Genomic DNA, 11998 nt, shown 5'->3' on the forward strand with positions numbered 1-11998 from the left:
TCCTTCCTTTTTACAGAGTACGGCCCTTTAAAAACGTGTGCTGCTATTAGACCCCCTAGGGATAAAATTCAAGTTAAACAAAGGCAGTATATCGTTAGTAAAGCTCAGTCCATAGAGTAGTGAAACACAGTCTGTTTTCAGTTCAAAGGGCAGTTAACCCCATTGGGGTCTCAGTCCCGTAATTCAGCAGGGAATGCGCATACATGCGCAAAAGAAACTTGGATAAGAAAAACACACAAACTATTTTTAACTGTGGCCACCCCGACCACACTGTAGCTTCACTACTACTTCGACTTACTCTGGCCTATTCCGGCACCTCATGGTCATTCAGGGCTCCTGTACTCAGGGACGCGGAACAGTCTCATGTACCACTGTTTTATGTGCAACTAGCGCAACTTTTTTTCTTAAAGGGGCAGTCTTTAATCACAGTCTTTGCAGCTGGCATACTGAGCCACTCCATGCCCCTGCACATACATAAAGGTAGCTCTGGAGGAGGACCCATTGGAGGCAAACTCTCCACTTTCCTTCCAAACCCGCTTATCCACCACTTGGTTCAATGGCTGTGCTGCACTAGTGAGTTGTGTCTCAGACACCACTTATAGTGTCACAGATGACCCGGCAGAGCATAGTCCTGTTTGCCAGCGACCATCGGCCGCATTTGAGCCTGCACCCATTCGTGTTCTTGGCGCTCGTACACCTCAGGGTCATCCTCCGGCAGCAAGAGGGCATCCGCCACCCCGAGGTCCTTTTTCTTTAATAAAAGTTACCCGATCGTCTTTCCACAGTGGCTGCTGGAGCGTGATGGAACCGGCGTTCATGTAAACCTTATCACCCATATTTGATTCCCGGATGAAGCCGTAGCCACGGGATAGGTTAGTATATATCAGTAGACCGCTTGTTCTTCAGTCGACCATGGTTTCTCCTCCCGATCGACGCAACTCCGCCCAAATCACTCCACTTTGTCAGCGCGAATTCGGAGCCACAGCCGCGACTGTACCTCATTCGAATACGTCGGGTTTCCTGACCGCTTCCTCCTGTTGCTGTGGCTCAGGACTTCTCCTCCTGACATTCTTCCTCTCCAGCCAGTTGAACGAGAACCGATCCTTCTAGGGTTCCGTGTCTTCCATTCCTGCCATCCACAAGCCTCTGGGGAGACAGTTCAATTTCAACTGTGCCAAGGACCGCTCTTATGCCTGCCGCACGATGCCTCCTCGAAATGCTGCGCTGCTCTGTAGTGGCATCTCTCCCTCTGGCACGATGTCCTTGTCTTCCAGACTCCGTCCATTTGTGGGTGGAGCCGCTTCCAGCTGTTCTGCCCGTTCGGTATCAGACTCCTCCCGTTCCTCAGGAATCTGCTGTTGGAGATGGGGCTTCTTCTTTCCACGCCGCACCCACCGCGGTCAGGCACAGGGGGATGTGTTATGACCTGGTGGTTACGGAGCGGTACTGAGATGACCTGGTGGGTAAAACCAATCATGGACAAGCTCAGAGGAGGTGGCAGCTCCACAGACAGAAATCACTGATATGACCTAGTGATTACGAAGCAGCACTGAAATGACCTGGTGGGTAAAACAAATAATGTACAAGCTCTGAGGAGGTGGTAGCTTTACTGACCGCAATCCCTACTCCTAACACCAACACTAGAAATAGCCGTGGAGCGTTCCTATCTCTGCCTAGACGCCTCTTCACAGCCTAAGAACTAGCTACCCCTGAAGATGGAAACGGAAAACTATCTCGCCTCAGAGAAACCCCCAAAGGAAGATAGCCCCCCACAATTATTGACGGTGAGTGGAGAGGGAAATAACAAACTCAGAAATGAAACTAGATTTTAGCAAAGGAGGCCAATACTATCTAAATAGACAGAGATAGAAAAGGCTACTGTGCGGTCAGTATAAAAACTAAATGTCCACGCAGAGTTTACAAAAATAACCTCCACACCGACTCACGGTGTGGAGGGGCAAATCTGCGACCCCAGAGCTTCCAACTAGCTGGAATATTTCATAATGACAAGCTGGACAAAAGAGACATAACTTAAACTGAACAGAAGGTCATAAGCAGGGAAACACCCAAAAACTAGCAGAACTTATCTTAAGCTGAAATGAACTGGCCAACAGAGAACTTCCAGGAAAGAACTGAATCCACAGGAAAAACATTGACAGCTGGCATCAACTACAGCCAAAAGCCCAGTTACATAACAAGGCCAGGGAACCGATTAGTGAAAGCAGCTGCTAAGTTCCACTCGAAACCACCAGAGGGAGCCCAAGAGCAGAACTCCAAAAAATACCATTCGTAACCACAGGATGGAGCCCAAGAACGGAATTCACAACAGTACCCCCCCTTGAGGAGGGGTCACCGAACCCTCACCAGAGCCCCCAGGCCGATCGGGACGAGCCAAATGAAAAGCACGTACCAAATCGGCAGCATGGACATCGGAGGCAAAAACCCAAGAGTTATCCTCCTGGCCATAACCCTTCCACTTGACCAGATACTGAAGTTTCCGCCTTGAAAGACGAGAATCCAAAATCTTCTCCACCACATATTCCAGCTCCCCCTCAACCAACACCGGAGCAGGAGGGTCAACGGAGGGAACCATGGGCACCACATATCTCTGCAACAAAGATCTATGGAACACATTATGAATGGAAAAGGAAGCTGGAAGGGCCAAACGAAAAGACACCGGATCGATAATTTCCGAAATCCTATAAGGACCAATAAAACGAGGTTTGAACTTAGGGGAAGAGACCTTCATAGGAACATGACGAGAAGACAACCAGACCAAATCCCCAACCCGAAGCCGGGGACCAACGCACCGATGGCGGTTAGCAAAACGTTGAGCCTTTTCCTGAGACAATGTTAAATTGTCCACCACATGAGTCCAAATCCGCTGCAACCTGTCCACCACAGAATCTACCCCAGGACAGTCCGAAGGCTCAACCTGTCCCGAAGAAAAGCGAGGATGAAAACCGAAGTTACAAAAAAAAGGCGAAACCAAAGTAGCTGAACTAGCCCGATTATTAAGGGCAAACTCGGCCAACGGCAAGAAGGTAACCCAATCATCCTGATCAGCAGACACAAAGCATCTCAAATAGGTTTCCAAGGTCTGATTGGTTCGCTCCATCTGTCCATTTGTCTGAGGGTGAAACGCCGAAGAAAAAGACAAATTAATGCCCATTCTAACACAAAAGGACCGCCAAAACCTAGAAACAAACTGGGTACCTCTGTCAGACACAATATTCTCCGGAATACCATGCAAACGAACCACATGCTGGAAAAACAAAGGAACCAAATCAGAGGAGGAAGGCAACTTAGGCAAAGGTACCAAATGGACCATTTTAGAAAACCGGTCACAAACCACCCAGATGACAGACATCTTCTGAGAAACAGGAAGATCAGAAATAAAATCCATGGAAATATGCGTCCAGGGCCTCTCAGGGATAGGCAAAGGCAAAAGCAACCCACTAGCACGAGAACAGCAGGGCTTAGCCCGGGCACAGATCCCACAGGACTGCACGAAGGAATGCACATCCCGTGACAAAGAAGGCCACCAAAAGGACCTGGCAACCAAATCTCTGGTACCAAAGATCCCAGGATGACCAGCCAACACCGAACAATGAATCTCAGAAATCACCTTACTAGTCCAACTATCAGGAACAAACAATTTCCCCACAGGACAGCGATTGGGTCTATCAGCCTGAAACTCCTGAAGCACCCACCGCAAATCAGGGGAGATAGCAGAAAGAATCACCCCCTCCTTGAGAATACCAGCCGGCTCACGGACTCCCGGAGAATCAGGCAAAAAACTCCTAGACAGGGCATCAGCCTTCACATTCTTAGATCCAGGAAGATACGAGACCACAAAATCAAAACGGGAGAAAAATAAAGACCACCGAGCCTGTCTAGGATTCAACCGCTTGGCCGACTCAAGATAAATCAAATTCTTATGATCGGTCAAGACCACAACACGATGCTTGGCTCCCTCAAGCCAATGTCGCCACTCCTCGAATGCCCACTTCATAGCCAACAACTCCCGATTGCCGACATCATAATTACGCTCAGCAGGCGAAAACTTTCTAGAGAAGAAAGCACACGGCTTCAACACAGAGCCATCAGAACTTCTCTGAGACAGAACAGCTCCTGCCCCAATCTCAGAAGCGTCAACCTCAACCTGAAAAGGGAGAGAAACATCTGGCTGACGCAACACAGGGGCAGAAGTAAAACGACGCTTAAGCTCCTGAAAGGCCTCCACAGCCACAGAGGACCAATTCACCATATCTGCACCTTTCTTGGTCAAATCGGTCAGAGGTTTAACCACAGTAGAAAAATTAGCAATGAAACGGCGATAAAAATTAGCAAAGCCCAAAAATTTCTGAAGGCTCTTCACAGATGTGGGTTGAGTCCAATCATAAATAGCCTGGACCTTAACAGGGTCCATTTCAATAGCCGAGGGAGAAAAAATGAACCCCAGAAAAGAAACCTTCTGAACTCCAAAAAGGCACTTAGACCCCTTCACAAACAGAGTATTAGCACGAAGAATTTGAAATACCATCCTGACCTGCTTCACATGAGACTCCCAATCATCGGAAAAAAACAAAATATCATCCAAATATACAATCCTAAATTTGTCCAGATACTCCCGGAAAATATCATGCATAAAGGACTGAAACACAGATGGAGCATTTGAGAGCCCGAAAGGCATCACAAGATATTCAAAATGGCCTTCGGGCGTATTAAATGCTGTTTTCCATTCATCACCCTGTTTGATGCGGACCAGATTATACGCCCCTCGAAGGTCAATCTTAGTAAACCAGCTAGCCCCTTTAATCCGAGCAAACAAATCAGAGAGCAAAGGCAAAGGGTACTGGAATTTGACCATGATCTTATTGAGAAGGCGATAATCTATACAGGGCCTCAAGGAGCCATCCTTCTTGGCAACAAAAAAGAACCCCGCTCCCAACGGTGACGAAGACGGGCAAATATGCCCCTTCTCCAAGGACTCCTTTACATAAGTCCGCATAGCGGCATGCTCTGGCACTGACAGATTGAAAAGTCGACCCTTAGGGAACTTACAGCCAGGAATCAAATTAATAGCGCAATCACAGTCCCTATGAGGAGGCAGAGGACTGGATTTAGGCTCCTCAAATATATCCTGGAAATCCGACAAAAACTCAGGAACTTCAGAAGAAGGGGACGAGGAAATTGACATCAGAGGAATGTCACTATTAGTGTTGAGCGATACCGTCCGATACTTGAAAGTATCGGTATCGGAAAGTATCGGCCGATACCGGCAAAGTATCGGATCTAATCCGATACCGATACCCGATACCAATACAAGTCAATGGGACTCATGTATCGGACGGTATTCCTGATGGTTCCCAGGGTCTGAAGGAGAGGAAACTCTCCTTCAGGCCCTGGGAACCATATTAATGTGTAAAAGAAAGAATTAAAATAAAAAATATTGCTATACTCACCTCTCCGACGCAGCCTGGAGCTTACCGAGGGAACCGGCAGCGTTGTTTGCTTAAAATTCGCGCTTTTCCTCCCTTACGTGAAGTCCTGGCTTGTGATTGGTTGCGTGCCGCCCATGTGGCCGCGACGCGACCAATCACAGCAAGCCGTGACGTAATTTTAGGTCCTTCAGGATTTTAAAATTACGTTCTGGCTTGTGATTGGTCGCGTCGCCCATGTGACCGCGACACGACCAATCACAAAGCCGGAACGTAATTTTAAAATCCTGAAGGACCTAAAATTACGTCACGGCTTGCTGTGATTGGTCGCGTCGCGGCCACATGGGCGACGCGACCAATCACAAGCCGTGACGTCACGGGAGGCAGGACAAGCGCGCATTTTAAAATGCGCGCGTGTCCAGCCTCCCGTGACGTCACGGCTTGTGATTGGTCCCGTCGCCCATGTGACCGCGACGCGACCAATCACAAAGCCGGAACGTAATTTTAAAATCCTGAAGGACCTGAAATTACGTCACGGCTTGCTGTGATTGGTTGCGTCGCGGCCACATGGGCGGCACGCGACCAATCACAAGCCGGGACTTCACGTAAGGAAGGAAACGCGCGAATTTTAAGCAAACAACGCTGCCGGTTCCCTCGGTGAGGTCCAGGTTGCGTCGGAGAGGTGAGTATAGCAATATTTTTTATTTTAATTCTTTATTTTACACATTAATGTTGTTTCGACACAAAAATATCGGATCTCGGTATCGGAATTCCGATACAGCAAATATCGGCCGATACCCGATACTTGCGGTATCGGAATGCTCAACACTAGTCACTATGTATCCCCTGACAACCCCAACTAGTCACAGACATAGATTTCCAATCCAGCACTGGATTATGTACCTGTAACCATGGAAACCCCAGCACAACCACATCATGCAAATTATGCAACACCAAAAAGCGAATATTTTCCTGATGTGCTGGAGCCATGTTCATGGCTAACTGTGTCCAGTACTGAGGTTTATTCTTGGCCAATGCCGTAGCATCAATCCCCCTCAAGGGGATCGGACTCTGCAAAGGCTCCAAGGAAAAACCACAGCGCTTGGCAAATTCTAAGTCCATTAAGTTCAGGGCAGCGCCAGAATCCACAAATGCCATTACAGAAAAGGACGACAATGTGCAAATCAGGGTAATAGACAAGAGAAATTTAGGCTGTACAGTACTGATGGTAACCGACCTAGCAACCCTCTTAGTTCGCTTCGGGCAGTCAGAGATAGCATGAGTAGCGTCACCACAGTAAAAACACAGCCCATTCTGACGTCTGAACTCCTGCCGTTCTGCTCTCGTCAAAATTCTATCACATTGCATAGGCTCAGAACTCTGCCCAGAGGACACCGCCATATGGTGCACTACCTTACGTTCACGTAGGCGCCGATCAAACTGAATGGCCAGAGACATTGATTCGTTCAAACCAGCAGGCGTGGGAAACCCCACCATAACATCTTTAAGGGCTTCAGAAAGACCCTTTCTGAAAATAGCCGCCAGGGCATCCTTATTCCATTTTGTAAGCACAGGCCACTTTCTAAATTTCTGGCAATATATCTCTGCCGCTTCCTGACCCTGACACAGAGCCAGCAAAATTTTTTCAGCCTGATCCACAGAATTGGGTTCGTCATAAAGCAATCCAAGTGCTTGAAAAAATGAATCTACATTGAGCAATGCAGGATTCCCTGGCTCAAGGGAGAATGCCCAATCCTGCGGGTCGCCACGCAGCAGAGAAATAACAATCTTCACCTGTTGAATGGGGTCACCAGAGGAACGGGGTCTCAGAGCAAAAAACAATCTGCAATTATTTTTAAAGTTCAAGAACTTAGATCTATCCCCAGAAAACAAATCAGGGATAGGAATTCTAGGCTCAGAAACAGGAGTTTGAACAACATAGTCTTGGATACTCTGTACCCTTGCAGCGAGATGATCAACACGCGCAGACAGACCCTGAACCTTCATATCAGCACCAAGCTCCTGCACCATCCAAAAATCAAGGGGAAGAAAAAAGACGAAACAAGCAACAAGAAAAAAAAACCAATGACTCAGAACTTTCTCTTCCCTCTTTTGAGATGCATTTAACACATTGTGGGCCAGCTGTACTGTTATGACCTGGTGGTTACGGAGCGGTACTGAGATGACCTGGTGGGTAAAACCAATCATGGACAAGCTCAGAGGAGGTGGCAGCTCCACAGACAGAAATCACTGATATGACCTAGTGATTACGAAGCAGCACTGAAATGACCTGGTGGGTAAAACAAATAATGTACAAGCTCTGAGGAGGTGGTAGCTTTACTGACTGCAATCCCTACTCCTAACATCAACACTAGAAATAGCCGTGGAGCGTTCCTATCTCTGCCTAGACGCCTCTTCACAGCCTAAGAACTAGCTACCCCTGAAGATGGAAACGGAAAACTATCTCGCCTCAGAGAAACCCCCAAAGGAAGATAGCCCCCCACAAATATTGACGGTGAGTGGAGAGGGAAATGACAAACTCAGAAATGAAACTAGATTTTAGCAAAGGAGGCCAATACTATCTAAATAGACAGAGATAGAAAAGGCTACTGTGCGGTCAGTATAAAAACTAAATGGCCACGCAGAGTTTACAAAAATAACCTCCACACCGACTCACGGTGTGGAGGGGCAAATCTGCGACCCCAGAGCTTCCAACTAGCTGGAATATTTCATAATGACAAGCTGGACAAAAGAGACATAACTTAAACTGAACAGAAGGTCATAAGCAGGGAAACACCCAAAAACTAGCAGAACTTATCTTAAGCTGAAATGAACTGGCCAACAGAGAACTTCCAGGAAAGAACTGAATCCACAGGAAAAACATTGACAGCTGGCATCAACTACAGCCAAAAGCCCAGTTACATAACAAGGCCAGGGAACCGATTAGTGAAAGCAGCTGCTAAGTTCCACTCGAAACCACCAGAGGGAGCCCAAGAGCAGAACTCCCAAAAATACCATTCGTAACCACAGAAAGGAGCCCAAGAACGGAATTCACAACAGGGATGTGACTTGGACTTAGGCCATTGACTCTGCCAAACAGGTTTTCGCCCCTTTTTGTTTTATGATGCCCACGATGGGCAGAACTACCTCCATCTTTTGTGCAATCATTCTCCATTTTAAAGTCTCTAACGGCCCCCATCTTTGCCATTCTGAGGGTTTCTCCTCTTTCCAAATGCAAGGAATCAAAATCCTTCCGACTATGCCTATTTTGTGAGGAGACCAGGGGGGGTTGTCATTGCGAGGGGTTGCTGCTTCAGCACACCAGGCACCCCGCAAATAAAATACAAAGACTCAAATGCCATATGATATGTGCGCCGTGTAATTCACTCACTTTTTGGTTAAAATTCTCCTCAGGTTGCAGAGTTCCAGTTTCATACGACATCACACAGTGATTGACAGAGTCCAAGTTCTTTTTTAACAAAAGAACTTTACTTAACACATTCAGTCCAGTGACAGGCACTGTACAGTGATCCTCAAAGCTCTAATTTCTTTTCCTCTGTGCTGTCCCTTGCTCTCCTCTCATTCTTTTTTTCCGTACCGTATCCTCTGGTACTTCAGCGTCCCGTTTAGCCACACTAGTTCGTGCCTAGAGTTTCCCGCCCATTTTATCCCCTATGAGGGCGAAATCAAGGATGGTGCTTTCCAACTTTTACCAGACAGTAGGTCTCGGACGTTTTAGGATTTTCAGCTGAACCTAGTTGATATTCCTTCCTCGCTGTACTTTTTCCTTTGTGTCCAAATAACTTCAGGCCCCCCAGGCCCTGGACTACTGGACTTCTCTTAACCCCTTAGTGACAGAGCCAATTTGGTACTTAATGACCGAGCCAATTTTTACAATTCTGACCAGTGTCACTTTATGAGGTTATAACTCTGGAACGCTTTATCGGATCCCGCTGATTCTGAGATTGTTTTTTCGTGACATGTTGTACTTCAAGTTAGTGGTAACATTTCTTCGATATTACTTGCGATTATTTATGAAAAAAATGGAAATATGGCGAAAATTTTTAAAATTTTGCAATTTTCAAACTTTGTATTTTTATGCCCTTAAATCAGAGAGATATGTCACAAAAAATAGTTAATAAATAACATTTCTCACATGTCTACTTTACATCAGCACAATTTTGGAAACAATTTTTTTTTTTGTTAGGGAGTTATAAGGGTTAAAAGTTGACCAGCAATTTCTCATTTTTACAACACCATGTTTTTTTTAGGGACCACATCACCTTTGAAGTGATTTTGAGGGGTCTATATGATAGAAAATAACCAAGTGTGACACCATTCTAAAAACTGCACCCCTCAAGCTGCTCAAAACCACATTCAAGAAGTTTATTAACCCTTTACGTACTTCACAGGAACTAAAACAATGTGGAAGAAAAAAATGAACATTTTACTTTTTTTTGCAAACATTTTACTTCAGAACCATTTTTTTTAATTTTCACAAGTGTAAAAACAGAAATTTAACCACAAATTTTGTTGTGCAATTTTTCCTGAGTACGCCGATACCCCATATGTGGAGGTAAACCACTGTTTGGGCGCACCGCAGAGCTTGGAAGTGAAGGAGCACCGTTTGACTGTTTCAATGCAGAATTGGCTGGAATTGAGATCGGATGCCATGTCGCGTTTGGAGAGCCCCTAATGTGCCTAAACAGTGGAAACCCCCCACAAGTGACACCATTTTGGAAACTAGACCCCCCAAGGAACTTATCTAGATGTGTGGTGAGCACTTTGAACCCCCAAGTGCTTCACAGAAGTTTATAACGTAGAGCCGTGAAAATAAAAAATCGCATTTGTTTTCACAAAAATGATTTTTTCGCCCACAAATTCTTATTTTCACAAGGGTAACAGGAGAAATTAGACCACAAAAGTTGTTGTGCAATTTCTCCTGAGTACGTCGATACCCCATATGTGGAGGTAAACCACTGTTTGGGCGCACCGCAGAGCTTGGAAGTGAAGGAGCACCGTTTGACTTTTTCAATGCAGAATTGGCTGGAATTGAGATCGGATGCCATGTCGCGTTTGGAGAGTCCCTGATGTGCCTAAACAGTGGAAACCCCCCACAAGTGATACCATTTTGGAAACTAGACCCCTTAAGGAACTTATCTAGATGTGTGGTGAGCACTTTGAACCCCCAAGTGCTTCACAGAAGTTTATAACGTAGAGCAGTGAAAATAAAAAATCTCATTTTTTTCTACAAAAATGATCTTTTTGCCCCCAAATTTTTATTTTCACAAGGGTAACAAGAGAAATTGGACCCCAAAAGTTGTTGTCCAATTTGTCCTGAGTATGCTGGTACCCCATATGTGGGGGTAAACCACTGTTTGGGCGCACGGCAGAGCTCGGAAGGGAAGGAGCGCCATTTTGGAATGCAGACTTTGATAGAATTGTCTGCGGGCGTTATGTTGCGTTTGCAGACCCCTAATGTACCTAAACAGTAGAAACCCCCAACAAGTGACCCCATTTTGGAAAATAGACCCCCCAAGGAACTTATCTAGATATGTGGTGAGAACTTTGAATGCCCAAGTGCTTCACAGAAGTTTATAATGCAGAGTAGTGAAAATAAAAAATATTTTTCTTCCCACAAAAAAGATTTTTTTAGCCCCCAAATTTTTATTTTCACAAGGGTAACAAGAGAAATTGGACCCCAAAAGTTGTTGTCCAATTTGTCCTGAGTATGCTGGTACCCCATATGTGGGGGTAAACCACTGTTTGGGCGCACGGCAGAGCTCGGAAGGGAAGGAGCGCCATTTTGGAATGCAGACTTTGATAGAATTGTCTGCGGGCGTTATGTTGCGTTTGCAGACCCCTAATGTACCTAAACAGTAGAAACCCCCACAAGTGACCAAATTTTGGAAACTAGACCCCCTAAGGAACTTATCTAGATATGTGGTGAGAACTTTGAAAGCTCAAGTGCTTCACAGAAATTTATAATGCAGAGTAGTGAAAATAAAAAAATATATTTTTTTCCAACTTTGATTTTTAGCCCCCAAGTTTTTATTTTCACAAGGGTAACAGGAGAAATTGGACCCCAAAAGTTGTTGTCCAATTTATCCCGAGTACGCTGATGCCCCATATGTGGGGGTAAACCACTGTTTGGGCGCACGGCAGAGCTCAGAAGGGAGGGAGTACCATTTGACTTTTTTAGCGCAAAATTGGCTGTCGTGTTTGGAGACCCACTGATGTACCTAAACAGTGGAAACCCCCCAATTCTAACTCCAACCCTAACCCCAACACACCCCTAACCCTAATCTCAACCCGATCCATAATCCTAATCACAACCCTAACGATAATCACAACCCTAACCCCAAAACAGCCCTAATCTCAACCCTAACCATAACCCTAATCAAAACCCTAAATCCAACACACCCCTAACCCTAATCCCAACCCTAACCCTAATCCCAACCCTAATCCCAAACGTAACACTAATCCCAACCCTAATCCAAACCCTAACCCTAATCCCAACTCTAACCCTAACTTTAGCCCCAACCCTAACTTTA

The 11998-nt window shown here is 45.9% G+C and overlaps 1 protein-coding gene across 1 annotated transcript in view; it reads right to left on the reverse strand.

The window, feature by feature from the left end:
• CRYBB3 (crystallin beta B3) overlaps positions 1-9010 on the reverse strand; it is a 99046-nt gene extending 90036 nt beyond the window's left edge. Inside the window, exon 1 of the mRNA XM_077280869.1 lies at positions 8836-9010. Within this exon, the coding sequence (XP_077136984.1) occupies positions 8836-8886 (51 nt within the window). The 5' untranslated portion in view covers positions 8887-9010. The remainder of the gene's footprint in view (positions 1-8835) is intronic.
• Between the last annotated feature and the right edge of the window lie 2988 nt (positions 9011-11998).

The sequence above is a fragment of the Ranitomeya variabilis genome, chromosome 1 (genome assembly GCF_051348905.1).
Source record: "Ranitomeya variabilis isolate aRanVar5 chromosome 1, aRanVar5.hap1, whole genome shotgun sequence".
Taxonomy (NCBI): Eukaryota; Metazoa; Chordata; class Amphibia; order Anura; family Dendrobatidae; genus Ranitomeya; species Ranitomeya variabilis.